This window comes from Salvia splendens, chromosome 7, assembly GCF_004379255.2.
Source record: "Salvia splendens isolate huo1 chromosome 7, SspV2, whole genome shotgun sequence".
Classification (NCBI taxonomy): Eukaryota; Viridiplantae; Streptophyta; class Magnoliopsida; order Lamiales; family Lamiaceae; genus Salvia; species Salvia splendens.
In genome coordinates, this window is record NC_056038.1 from 5487892 (window position 1) to 5503309 (window position 15418).

The 15418-nt window shown below is 33.5% G+C and overlaps 2 protein-coding genes across 2 annotated transcripts; one reads left to right on the forward strand and one right to left on the reverse strand.

Moving 5' to 3' along the window:
- Nucleotides 1-3426: 3426 nt before the first annotated feature.
- LOC121811591 (stress-response A/B barrel domain-containing protein At5g22580-like) lies at nucleotides 3427-4091 on the reverse strand. Its single transcript, XM_042212455.1, has 2 exons — nucleotides 3885-4091; nucleotides 3427-3804 (listed from the first exon to the last, which is right to left on the reverse strand). Exons 1-2 carry the CDS (start codon nucleotides 4001-4003, stop codon nucleotides 3606-3608), a joined length of 318 nt encoding a protein of 105 aa, XP_042068389.1. The 5' UTR covers nucleotides 4004-4091; the 3' UTR covers nucleotides 3427-3605.
- A 9365-nt stretch (nucleotides 4092-13456) lies between these two features.
- LOC121741752 (dehydration-responsive element-binding protein 1F-like) lies at nucleotides 13457-13750 on the forward strand. The gene has a single exon (XM_042134634.1). It carries the CDS (start codon nucleotides 13457-13459, stop codon nucleotides 13748-13750), a length of 294 nt encoding a protein of 97 aa, XP_041990568.1.
- The last annotated feature ends 1668 nt before the right edge of the window (nucleotides 13751-15418 follow it).

A 15418-nucleotide genomic window follows, 5' to 3' on the forward strand; every position in this document is an offset into this window, starting at 1 on the left:
GAAAAGACACTCTGATTTTATTCGAGCTTTTCCCATTTGTTTGGAGCTAAAGTCGAGTTTGCACTCTGTGTATCATACACTCTGATATATATTATTCCTTTAAGCTAATTGAGTCTTTCTTATGAACTGTTATCCTTAAATGTTATTCTTAATGTTTGTCCCTTGGTCACGATTGCCTCGTTTGTAACACCTCTGGGGTGGGCGGGCGTGACAGTCCCGGCGGACGTCCTACCGGCGTGCCGGACTTCTGCCATCGTGCAAGGGTGACGCGGATACGGACGTCCACTGCGGACACCGGAGTTCCGTGGCGTTCCCGGGACGTCCGTCATTGCGTTGACCCCCACGGACCTCCGTGCGGACGTCCCGATTATTTGATTTTTTTTAAAATTCTATAAATACGGCCTGAAACGAAACATCGCATCTCTTCACGAAGCATTGCGTCTCTTCCATTTCTTAACTGAATTTAACAGTTTTTTAGGAGTTTTGAAAATTGCAAATCAGTCCTTTGACTATCAGAAATTATATTTTCGGATGAATTTTCTACACAACAACTTTATTGGAAATAAAAATTTTTGGGTATTTTTGATTTTCTCCCCAAATATGAATGAAACACGTAATTTATCTAACCTAATTATATTTACCCAAATATATAGTATGAAATTAACACATAATTTATCTAATCTAATTGTTACTTTTTCGTGTAATACTGTACCTTTGCATATAATTAATGCAGTCATATTTCATTCATAAATAGTGGTGGATTGCAAAACTTATCATAGTATTCTTTTTCCATGTTTGTTAATCCATCGTCCCGATCAACTTGAATGAGATTTTCCAACTTAACTTAAATGAGATTTTCATTGTTGACAAAATTAAGTAGGAAAGTGGATTCAATGAATTTTTATGTTGGTAATATCTTGAATCGTCTCAAATATATTAATAGACTCTTTAAAATGAGAATGAGCATTACTGAAAGAAGAAAAAGAAATAAACTAACCCAGCCATGGTTTTGTTGTCCATGTGTTACTACTTCCTTTATGGCACAATACTCACAAAATTTGTCTTATTTCTTCATCTTGTTTTAAAGCAAAATTATGAAAATAAATTGGTGGAAAACGACGTCGAATCAGGAGAAGAGGTAGAGGCGTTGCAGAAGCAACCGGTGCAAAAAGAGTTTAGTTTGGAGAAGAAAGGGTGGACGAATGGCTTATTTTGTGGTAAATTTTTTGATTCTTCACATGATGATGATCGATGTAGTTTACATGTAGAAACTGGATTTTGCGATTGCTATGTCCAAATCCCACAAAACTGAAAACCTTTCTTCACATGATTGTGCAACATAATGTAATATCGTCAACACATGATGTTGCCATGCCAAGGAAACAGTAGTTGAATATGTGGATTAAAGAATATTTGGTCCATCTATTCCCCTTTTGCTCATTTTTTTAGCATTTTACCTACATTCAGATAGCTTTATTTGTGAGAGTTCGTAAATAAACGTCTGAACTCACATTAGTATGATATTGCCATTTTCTAAAATGCCCCATATTATTTTATACAACTTTACTTGTTTCCGATGTGGAACGTGATTTTCCCCTTCCATTTAATGGAAGGAGCACTCAGCACTGATGAGACTAGTGTTGCCCACGGTTCCAAAACCGGCGGTTTCGGTTCGGAACCGCCGGTTCCGGTTTATAGGAATTCGGAACCGGAACCGGACCGTGAGGCTATTTCACGGTTCCGGTTCGGAACCGCCGGTTTTCGGACGATTTACACGGTTCCGGTTCGAAAACCGGCGGTTTCACGGTTCGGTTTTATTTTCTATGTAATTTGAAATTTTGACTTATACAATAAATTGGAACAAGACAACGGATAATTTAAATTGAAATAAGACGAATAAGGTGAAAATGATATCAATTTTATTGAATTTGAGTTGTAACAGACAACTATACATTACAATTTACAATACATATACAAGTATACAACATACAACAATGTAATATAATTTACAAGTGTCGTCGGAACGTAAATAAAAAAAATGAAATGGGGGGATAATGGATGAATTTGAATTCAAAATCAAAATTAAAAAAAAATTGAATTTCGGAAAACCGTCGGAACCGCCGGTTTCACCGCCAAAACCGCCGGTTCGGTCAACAAACTGTCTGCCTTGTGTTCCGCACCGGAACCGAAAACCGCTGGTTTTCACGGTTAACCGCCGGTTAACCGGCGATACCGAACCGTCCGGAACTGGCGGTTCGGTGACGGTTCCGGTTCGAAAAATCTTGAACCGGAACCGGACCGCGGTTCCAAATGCGACGGTTCCGGTTTGAAAAAATTGACACGGTTCCGGTTCGGCGGTTAACCGCCGGAACCGGAACCGGTGGGCATCTCTAGATGAGAGCGATATGAGTCCAAAACCACTTATCCACTGAACCAGAAAATTCGAATCCATTAGAGCCCATTGCATATATATCACACCACTCGTGGAATCACCATCATCTCATAATTATATTTCACGTGACAACTATAGTACCAAAATGTTGAAAATATATTTAACATGACAGGTACATCAACATAATGCGAAAAATATACTGCACATGTATTGCACTTTGCCCACTTGAGCCTTGCAAAATACTACTACTAATACTAGTACACTAGTTTACAGAGTATATACTCTATACTACATATGCAAAATATTATCATGTTGGTAATTAAACGAAGTAGCTTCCTAACCCAACAAACAAACTTGGTTGCAAGATTAAGGATCTAAACTAGTTAAAATATAACAAAAAACAGGAATGAAATCATGCAAGCAGAAACAAAACTGAGCAAGTAGGAATTTCAGATGAACTAACTCTGCACTCTTCAATTACATTTAATAAAAAGGGAATCCAAAACTCCCACAAGCTTAAATTCCATATAAGAAAACCAGATAAACACCATATGAGCTTCAAGTAGTGCAAGAACACATAGATAAACAGACTGCATTTCTGATACATACATAGCTAATGTGGCGATTAGAGGCGAGACGAAGAGGGAGAAGATGAATTATGAGACACGATGATGGGTTTGTTTGTGTGGTTGATTTGGAATAAGCCCATCGATAGAGCTTCTCGGATTTGCAGAGGATGATTTTGGCTTACGAATTTTGATGAATGAAAGGTTGTTGGATTTTGATGCTCACTTTCTTGAACAATGAAAAGTTGAATATATCAGAGCTTCACAGAGAACCTATTAACACTTTCTTCTATGATATTCTTGCTTCTTTGACATCAAGAAAAAGGATTTCCTCTTTTTTGTAATCAGAAAAGTTGAACTAAAAGAATTCCTCAATGCCTAAGCAGTTTTTCAATATGAAAGAAGAATGCAGTCTAGATTTGGCAGTGCTCAAATAATCAAAAAGTATATATGTTGAGGCAACAAAGGTAAAAAAAAAAGAACCCATAACTCATTCATTAAACTACAGAACATATATATTCTGATACATCAAGAGCAGTAGTAGTAGAAGTTAAACAAAAGCAACTCCATTATTAGGCTACAGAACAGAATCCATGCAAGTAAACCTCAAACACAAACACACTAAACATGTAGTAATTAAGAGAATATCAAGCAGCAGGTTTGACAGTTTTAGCTGGGAAGTCAAGGAGAATAGCCTTGTCAATCACAGCAGAGAATGTGGTCGAAAACTGGAGGTGATTCGGATGAGCAGCAAACGCAGCGAAATCCTCCTTGCTTCCAAATGTCATCAAGAACGAGTGCGTAAACCCTTGCCTCAGAACATCAGGGCTCTCCTTATCTTGCCCCCTGCCCAAATCAATATCATAAACAATTTTATTACAATGATCATATGGAAATGGTTAACTAACTAACTAACTAGTACTAACCAGACAAAGGACTTGACAGTATCCATTTCGGAGACGAGCTTCTCCAATCCTTGCAAGACGTCGTCCACAACGACGTCGTCTTTGAACTTCACCAGCACCAGATGATTGAATTCAGCCATTGCTGACCCAAAATGATATCACCACACCCTTACTATATATGCACACAATTTGAGTGTGAATTGGACAGTCAAGAGTGTCACACTATAACACTTGGACAATGTAGGATTTTTAAAGGGTAGTCTGTTCTAGTGGGGCCAATTCCCACTAGCCTCTCTGTGTTTTCACATTTTCTCACCCAATTTTTCAACTTTGGATTTTCAATTCAATTGGGTCCTCTGGGTTATTCCAGCTAGATCTTCATTACATATGTTCATCTACATGTATGTTTTTTTGTTTGTAAAAAACCAAATTTTGAGTATATAAGGTCACACCTCCAAAAATGGTTGTGCAAGAACATTTATAATTGGAAATAAGATCTTATGCTATATTTTTTGAATCATATATTTTTTATTTACTACTACTAATGCATGTCACATGTGTGAAATATCATATCATATCATATGAAAAAATTAGTGTGGGAGGAGCAAGAATCCAAATAAATAAAAATAAAAGTGGTCTCCTCATCACTGTTTATGTAACAAGTTGTTTACTGAATGGCTATTGTGGTTGTGGTAGTGGTAGTGCCTTAGCTGTCATCAATGGAATTCTAATTCCTTGTAAAAAAAAACAGACATATAACTCTGAATTGTGCAAATTGGATTCTAGTTATTAGAACAGCATTGTGTTCCATATCTCAATAGTTTATAATACTCCTATATCATTTTATCATACAAGAAAATCCTATATCTATTTATTATCGGAAAAGTTTATACGGATGCAATATAGATTTTGATAGTATTTTAAATATTTTTAAAGAATAGTTTAGTAAATACTAGTAGTATAAAACAATGTGTATGTATAAATCTGTATTGATTTACAATAACTATAATCCAGTATTATTTTATACTAATATTATTCAAACCTCAAATATTGGGTTGAGCTTTAACTATTCAACTACCGCCCAGACCTTCATGTCACACACGCCACCAACCCATAACACATGGCCTGACCTCTAGTCTTTGGTGCGGACCAAATTTCTTGGCATGCTTACTGACTACTGAGAGTCCTCTGAGAATATATACTCCCTCCGTCCCACATAATTTGGGACACTTTGACCGGGCACGAGTTTTAAGAAATGTAATGAAAAGTGAGTTGAAAAAGTTAGTAGAATGTGAGTCCTATTTTTATATATTAGTTTTATAATTAAATGTGATTAGGAATGGGTTAGTGGAATGTGGGGTCCACTATCAAAAATGGTAAAAGTGAAATGGGTCAAATTATGTGGGACGTCCCGAAATGGAAAACTGGGTCAAATTATGTGGGACGGAGGGAGTAATTTTTATCATTTTTTTTCTTCTAAAACATTGATTATGAAAACTTTTCTCGGAATATTTCTTCCCAATTTTACTAGTGAATCTAGTGATTGTTTATTTATTTAATGATATACTTGTTACACTCTAATAATGCACTTTCTACCATCATATTCATAATTTTTATGCGTGGCGCATAATTTTACTAGCTATAAATGTGGAGCATAATTTGAAAAAAAATCATTATAATAATGGATAGAAAGACTCTTGCAATTTGCAAGTCATATCACGTATATGTCCCATTTCCAGCCAATGTGATGTGATTAATTGTATACGTGAACGAAATCGATGATACAACATCACTTGTCTGCTCAGTGCCTGTTGTTATTACAAAAGCGATGTCGTGAAAACATAATGTCGAGTCATAAATATTAGGATTTTAATTATTCAATCATTAATTGATTACATGAAAAAAAACAGATGACTGAAGAATTTACATATATGAATGCAGCTATTTTGTATATATAAAATATGACGCTACTTAGGTGACACGTATTATATGTAAATAAACACACATTTGGAGATGGAGAGCGCATGAGACAGTAACACACAACGGCTAATTCCTAAACAATTTAGGAACTTTGACCTAATTCTTGTTTTCGACACAATTAATAAATTCTACAATGACATCATTTTTTTATTTGTAGTAAAGTATTCATGCTTATTGTCAATTTAATATATGAAGGTTATATATATCCTAGCGATAAGCATATGATCGATCTTAAGGGAGATGTTAGTTATTTCTTCTTGTTTCTTCGATTGCTTGCCAAGATGTTGATTTAGTTGAGTGGGGGAATACAACCATGTAGCTATCATATCGAGCTCAATTAGATCTCACGAATTATAGGTTCATGCTTATAAATTATAATTCGATCGAGGTCTTCCTCTGTAGGCAAATGTCGTGAGATGCTTTTGACGATCCGACCATGTGCAGGATTGGACCATCGTCCTTTAATTCGAACCCGATGTGCACCCGAGTTCTTAACTCTTATACTCGAGAGTCGAAATCATGGATATCTCCCGGTTCAGGCAATAAAGTAAGTATATGTACATCTTTATACGATCTCTAGGATGGCAAGTGTAATTGATAGGGGCTTGGCCCTCCCAATGCTCTTCAACCGATCAAGCCCACATCAAACGCATGGAATCCAAGCTAATTAGATATCAAGATTATGTCTCCAAATAAATATTATTTTAGATGGAAACATATCTTTGATTAGTTAGTCATATCTTTTAATATCTAGTCTTTGATTTATTAGCTATTTTCATCTCGGTAGAATTCTTGTATAGGGAGAACTATGTTTAGTATTTTGGGCATTGAGAAATATGAAATAAACTTCTATTCTCATTCTTGTTCCAAAAACCCTACAATTTCAACTAGGGAATTATCTCTTTCGCTCCGTTCAATCTTCGCGTGCTCTACAAACCTCTCTATAGGAACTTAACCCCTATCAGTAATCTCCCAAAATTTTATGATGAAATAAGTAGAAATTAAAGAGATGAAAGTGTGGCAGGAAGAAATAGCCGACAAGAAAGGGAGATGGCTCGTGCACAAGAACGTGGAATTCCTAATAAAATCAGTGTGTGTCCAAAAGTACTCTGCAAAAGAGGAATAATAATGCAAGATTTCCATAAAGTTGAAGACTATAATCATACTCATACCATCTCTATAAAGACTATAGTCAGTTCACAGACAAACGCAAAATGATGTATGGAATATATTGCACGTACAACTATAGAGACATTGTTAATTCTTCATATACCCAACCAATCTTTAGTGTAATAATTCATTAAATATTATATGGAGTATGAACTAATTAAGTTACTTACCCGTTTAAAATTAATTCATTAGAATAAATGGTAAATTAACTTGTAGTAGTTTTATTTATTCGTTTTGTCACTCCGGATGTGTTTGGAATGATACGCTCGGATTTTGCACTATTTTAAGGTTATTTTTTGGTCCGTTTTGAATGTCAAAGTTGCATTACATGTCCATTATTTGTATATTTTATCCATTTAGGTATTTTGACGTGTTTTGTGAGAAATGTGCAAAATAGAACAAAAATAGGCATAAAAAAGTCAAAGTTCGGAATCTGGAGCATAAGGCAACCCAGCGGACCGCTGGCACACGCCAGCGATCGCTGAAAATCACTCTAGAACGTTCTGACTCTCTCCAGCGCCCGCTGGGCATGTTCGCGCACGACATCCTCTGTTCAAACTCTATTTGCCGGTGTTTTTAAGTCTGATCAGGGCGTGCGACATACTATTCTCTTCGTCTTTGAAAGAGCTTCGTGTTGGTACCTTTATCATCTCAATCGGAGTTTTGTAGAGCAAGTTATGGCCGTTCTACCAAAGTCGCTCAAAGCTGTCAAGTGCAGAATTTTATGCTGAAATTCAAAGAAGGAAAGAAGACATTACCTTGTGAAGACAAATCTTTTTCTTAACCTATGGGGCACGAAAATTCCATATTTGCTATTGTTTGGAGGAAACTTTTTACCAAGTTTAAATCCTTTTCAAGCCTACATATACCCCATAACCTAATTCATAATATTTACCGATTCATAGCCCCCAAAAGGGGAGCCTTCATGGCTCCCCCTCCATTCTCCAACCCTAATTCCTCCATCCATCATTCCATCACCATTCTTGGAGATTGGAGCAAGGCAAGAGAAGACTAAAGATTGCACAATAATTCATCTTTGGGTTTTGTTTGTTTTTTCTTTATGTTTTGTATTATAATTTGTAGTTTTTGCTATTTGTCCATGAGTAGCTAAACTATAAGACTTCTTGGATGTGTTAGTAACTTTTATTGGTTTATACAATTCCGTTTTGTTTGTAAGAACATATCAACGTCGTTTTTATTGCAAAAAAGAAAATAAATGAATATAGTATGATTCCGTTGGCTGCTGCTATTGATTTTATTCACTTTTTCTTTTCCCTTTTCCCTTTTCCCTTTTCCCTTTTCCCTTTTCCTTCTTTCAATTATGGATGGGCACATTACTTTACGTCTATCTCATTGAAAAGTATGTATGGATGTTTTAATTCTGATTCTCATTGTAATTTCTTTTAATTCATATTCTTTTAATAGGGATCAAAATAATTACTCCATCGGTCTCCTAAAAATAGAAACTTTTAAAATGACACGGTGTTTAATATAAAATTGTTAAGTAATAGAGAGATCGAAAGAAAAGTGGGTTAATGGAAAAATAGGTCTCATCTCATTAAAGAGAAAGAAACTCTCTAAAATAGAAAATTTCTATTTTTATGGGACGAATCAAAAATAAAAGAGTTTTATTTTTAGGGGATAAAGGAAGTATGATCTTTTGAATTTCAATCTCAACCTAAATAAACAACGACTTGGAATGTAGAGTTGGATAATTCCTAATTATGAGGATATAAGTAGTTCGTTCGGCACAGTTTAAATATTATACGCATGAATTTTTTGGAGTTAAATGCAATATAGTAGTATGACTTATCTTGTTAGAAGATGTATTGCAATTTGCAAGCAGGGACATGGGAAAAAGGGGTACATCTATACCCAAAAATAGAGTTTAATAATCTTTATCGATTTATTAACTAATCTTATCTATATCGGGGTAATTCAGTGGTATATACTTACCTCTACTTTTTTCTCAATGACATTAGTTCAATTCTTAGGTAACAGGCAAAAGAAAAATGATCAATCGCCCTTTGAAACTCCAAATGGCTAACAATTTATCAAATTTATTGCACCAAAAATCTTAAATACGTCAGACATAGAGCTACTCCGCGAACCCCTCTTCACCGTTGGCATTTAACCTTCAAGGCTTCTCTTATATTACTTATAGCATCATAATCCAAAATTAAGACCAAATTTATACCCTTAGATTCTAAAATGAATGGATGAGAATAAACCTCACGAATTTTAATAAATAGTAGATAAAATATCAACAAAGGAGTAAGATCATCATTTAGTTAACATATTATAATTTTCGTGGTTTTTTATATTAATATAGTGTATTACAAATATCAACACAGTTACATGAAAATCTCAACACAAGTACCATAAAATATCAAAACAGTTTTATTGATATTGTACATGCATTATATTGAGATTGTTTGATGCATTTATTGATAAAAATCTGTTTATCAAAATATACGAAAACTGAAATTTTTTTTATCAAATTTCATCATTCGAACGTCGTCGGAACTTATGCAATTGAGATCTCGTTAGAATCCTTAAAAAATTCTCTTTAATTTGATATACTTTTTGTGAAAAAATAATTTAAATCGAGAGAGTTACGTAAATTTAAAATTTTGAGATGATTTTGAAAAGAGAGAAAGAAGTTAGTTTTAACTACTATATTTATGAATTGACATTAATAACCTTTAACTTTATTTAATTATTATTTCAATTTATATTATAATCCACTTGACATTATTTCAACTATTAGATCTCTTTATCTAACGGTTAGGAATTGGTCTTAATTTTAGATCACTAATTAGTTAGCAATTGATAATCATCCTAACCGTCAATTATAGGTCATCGAAGCTTGAAAGAAAGTGAGCTCCTCAGTATTGTTAGTTGTATAACTTTTAAGTTTAATACTCCCTCCGGTCCCCATTAAATGTCTTATATTTGACCGGTGCGAGTTTTAAGAAATTGTTTGACTTTGTGAAAGAAAATGGATGGAAAAAGTTAGTGAAATGTGGACCTCGCTTTTATATAAATAGTTTTTATAATAATTGTGAATAGAATGAGTTAGTGGAATGTGGAGTCCATTTATTAAAAGTAGGAAAGTTGATATGAGATATTTATAGGGGACCGTCCAAATAAGGAAATATGGGAAATTTAATGTGGACCGGAGGGAGTATGATTATGAAACAATCACTTTTAATTTATGACTATAAGTTATACTACTATTATAAAATAATTAATTCTATTCCAACGGCTATAGTAAATAATATAAGGACTATGAATAGAATTATCATTTTCAAACCACAAGACCATTAATTTTCTTTAACAGATTGGGCCGGTAAAAGTCTATTGGGCCAATAAATCGTTACCGCCCATATTAAATAAAGACAAATTTATTTTCAAAGTAAGCACCAAGTCCAACACAGACATTTTGTTGCCGCGAGTCAAAGCTTTGTCATTTCATTAAGGTTTTTTTTTATATTGGTGATTGATTTTAACTTGCGGCGTTGAGAGTCAAAACCATTATTCTTAATTTATCGTAAAATAATGATCATATATAATTGTCCTTTTCGTTTTAAAAACCACAGTATTCTGGTCAATAGCAAAACTATACATAACAACCGTCCTTTAACAGGAATGTTTGATTGGAAATTTGGAATGTTATCAATATTTGATGTCACGGCCGGCCCACACCATTTTGTTTTATCCGAAAATATTCATAGGAAATTATATAATTTATGAACTGTGGAATTTTTGAAAAAAAGGTTTTATTTTTTCCAACTTAAGATTAGTATATCTCGCCCCTAATTAAAAGATTCACTCTGAAATATAGCTACATTGAACATTTTAATAAGAATTTGCAAATTTAAGAATTTAATTTCAAGTATTATATTGTACCGAATTAAAATATTGAGTGAACTTTAAGATTATATTTTACAATAAGTAGAATTTCAATCTATATATAAAATTTAATTAGGTTCTACACAGAATTGAGAAATGATTACACAGCACTACTAATTTTCGTATATACACAAATATATTCTTATATATTGAGAATATAACCTAGTAGGATATATACACGTGTATGGTAAGACATCGGCGTCCCTACTTATATTGACTCGTCAAAGCTATAAAGTTACACTGGCCACACATAACAGTACCATAAAATTATTAAGTGCTCGACTAATTAATTAGAGGTTAATATTCACTCTTTTAATAGTACTAGTAGGTGACGTTCGATTTTTTAAATAAAATAATAATAAGATATACTCCCTCCGTCCTTGAAGAGTATGCACTATTTCCTTTTTTATCTGTCCCCAAAAAGTATTAACATTCCGATTTTAGAAAGTATCTTCTCTCTAATAAGGTGAGACTCATTCTCCACTAACAATACTTAAAAAACTTTTCTCTATCTATCTTTCTCTTACTTTACTAATAATGCAGTAAAACTCGTGTCAAACCCAAAGTTCATACTCTTTGGGGACGGAGAGAGTAATTATTAGGATTAAGTTATGAGATTGTTTAGTTTAATAGGATTGACTATCCATTTAAGATTAAATTATGAGATTCAATCTCATGAACCAAACATAAATAATTTAATTATGGGATATAATATTGCAAACCCTTACTCACTATAATAGTACTAGTAGGTGACGTTCGATTTTTTTAAATAAAATAATAATAAGATATACTCCCTCATGACCAGGTATTTAAAATGATCGAGTTATCAATTATCTATTGTTATGGGCCGTTAAATGAGTTTATGACGTTACGGGTTTAATTTGATACAGTTGTAAATTATAATGTGATTGCCCGTGGTGGTGGACACAATTAATTAAGGCAATGGTGTATACGCGCTTATTCCCCTACTATTTTTATAAATTAATTCTTTTTCTTTTATAGTGATATAAAATTATTCAAATTTTAAACCTTATTAATAATATTCTAAATCACCTAAAATTTTGCAGTAAAATTTTGAAATCAACCAGGACGTTTGCACTGCATAACCGTTTATACCTGTCTTCCCCATCCCAAATTATTTGTTTGAATACTTGATTAATCGCAATGTAACAAGAGAAGTGCCACCTTCTTTGTCATATCAATATATAATCTCACTAAGAGCATCCACAGTGGTTATAGCCCAGTAATAGCCCAGTCATAGCCTAGCCACAAACTCCTCCTGCCACATCATCAATACTAAAAATCCTCCTGCCACATCAGAAATAGCCCAGCCATAGCCTAGCCATATCATAAATAGCCCAGCCACATCAATAGCCACATCACTAATAACACAATATACAGAATTTAATTTACGAGACATATACGGGAAACATTAATAATACTATTTTAATTTTAAAAAAAAGTACAATAAATTAAAAAAAGTACAAAAAATTTTAAAAAGTACATTAATAAAAAAATGACATTCAAAATCACAAAAAGTACATTACTTAAAAAAAATCAATCGCCGGCAAGTGGTGCGAATGAAAATGAAGTGCAAATCGCGTATATATAGTGTTTCGAAAATTAAAAATAAAAAATAAAAAATCCGCTGGGCTATGCGCTGGGCGATCCGGGCGCTGCAATGGAGCCGAGTGGATCGCCCAGCGGATTTTGACCGCCTAGCGCTAGGCGAAATTGATTTCCGGAAAACCGCTCGGCGGTTTTCGGCTCCTCCTATGGTTCGCCTAGCGACCGCCTAGCGCTGCGCTCGGCTAGGCGGTGCGCTAGGCGCCATTGTGGATGCTCTAAGGGAAAATAAATCCTTAACGGTGGTTGGTAATTGCCTAACTGGTGTAGGATAATAGAATGGAAATTGAATCCACAGTCACAAATTTATTCTCAATTGAATTATACTCTCTTTTATTCCATTACGAATGAAACGTTTTCCATTCTTTATATTGTCCAATTAAAAATAAAATATTTCCTAAAATGAAAATAACACTATCCTTATTTTTTCTCCATATTACATTATTACTCTCTTTATTAACTTACAACTATAAATACTTCATATTTAATGAAACAGAAAGGAAAGAGTAAATATGTGTATGATTTGTAATTAGGAATTATTATCATTTTAGGATATACTATGTCCATATGTTAAGGATGTTAATTGTTAACAGGCAATTTTTATTGCATCCCAAATTTAAAATGGAACACACGTGCAGTCCAAATTTTGCAAGAGAAGCAAGCACACGTGTAGCCAAATGTTTGAGAATTGACATCGTCAACGTCACGTGCAGCCCAAAATTTGAAAGCCGTAGACGTCGAAATGAAAATAGAAAAACACGTGACTCTCTAAAGTCAACGCCGTATCACAACAAATTAGAGACTTCATTCGATCCTAGGCTTTGTTACTATAAATACAAAACAATTCATAAGCTCCAACAACATTCAACATACGCACATCTAATCTTTACGTACAGTTATCTATGGATTCGGAAGCTCCAAATTCGTCAACCGAGCCTTGTAAGACGAAGAAAAGGAGGCGGCAAAGCCCGAGCCCGAGCCCCAGGCCGCCTTCGTTGGATACAGAAAACATTAGTAGTTTGAAAAAGGAGGAGGTGGTGGAGTTTGTGGATGAGGAGGCGATGTATAACATGCCGCTGCTGGTGGATAGCATGGCACAAGGGATGCTTCTCACTCCCCCAGCTCTCAAGAAGGGTTTTAATTGGACTCATGACAATCCTCATATCGACTTCGACTTCACTCTCTGGAAACACTAGTTCTACTTCTACTTCTACTTCAACATATATATGCATCTCTCACTCTAAACCACGAATACCACAAATTAAACTAATGTGTATGTATATGCAGTTCCACATATGCACATGAGATTATGTTTGTTATTGAGCAGCCACTTCAAGTATATCAAAATATATCTTATACCTACAATATACTCTTTTTTTAATTCCTATTTTATTAGCAACAACAATTTCTTGGGGCTTTTGCATGAAATTCGGACATTTCTAAGGGTGAAAAAACACTTTCACTTCACACATGCTTTCTGCACTATGCACAACTTTATATATACATGCAAAAACTATTTTACATATATTATTTTTTATTTTTTTCTTAATTATATACTACTCCATATTACAAACTTATAAATAAAATTATGAAACAGAAATTAACACTACCCCATCCACAAATCATAAAATATATACTAAAAATTCTATATAAATATATAAAATCAAATTTTGAAATCAACAAATTTGTAAAAATATATTGCTTAGTAAATTAAGCAAAAAATTCTCAGTAAAATAAAATGACCAACTGATTGGAATCAATAAAAAAGTTTATTACTATTAATTAAGAATTAATCTGCATCGATCTTCTCTTCTATTCCAATATGCCTTCATCTTACTTCTAATCTTTCCCAACCTTTTGTACTTGCTTGTCTTTATCTTCAATAGCCTCCTTTTCCGTTCATCATCTCCAGCACTTTCATCGTTCATCTTCTCCATCATGTCGGATTGCCTCTAGCTATATAAGAACTTCAAACAAAAAATAACAAAACTCGCCCTTTATAACCCTACCATTTTGTCATGGAACACACACCAATGACAATTGATTTGTCGTCGGGCCTGGCCATCTCAAAAAATATGTACATATCTCACTTTGATGACCGATGGAGTATTGCTAGGCTATATAATTCATTAAGGAATGTGATATTCATATGGAAAACAATATCTTGTTGGAGAAAATCTAATAATGGAAAGGGAAAATCCAATGAAAAAGTGAGAAAGAAGATAGAAAATTAGACATATTTATAGAGGGCTTAGAGTATATATTACGTTACAACCTCTCTACCAAATTAGGCTAATGAAGTTATTTGGATTTCACTAATAATTACTTACGTTACAAAGTCTTGATAGGAATTAAATTAAATAAAATTAAATAAATTTTCATGAATGGAATTATTGTGTAACGGCTTATACATTGATACATTCTATAATTTGTACAATAATTATAATAAATTCACTTAATTATAATAAAACCATATAAGTTAGTCAAACTATGACTATAAGGTCATAACTTTGCATTTAATTGATAAGAATAGAATCATATATTATTGGGCGTCTAGTTTGTGTTAGACTCAAGATTAATGTGGTAATCGCAGATTGTGCTATAGAATAAATTTTGTAGAAAAGAAAGGAAATCAGTTTTATCATAATTAATTATTCCATAAATATTCAAAATGGTCAATAATTTATAAATATTTCAAAATAAGGACAAAACTTACAAATATTTCAAAAGACGGTCAAAACTCGTCTTCGTCTTTTATATATGTATGTATAGATAGATAGATTACCCACATAACATTATTACAATCTATAGTTGAAAACAAGAGATACACATACATCACTGATCTCACACTACAATCACTTTAT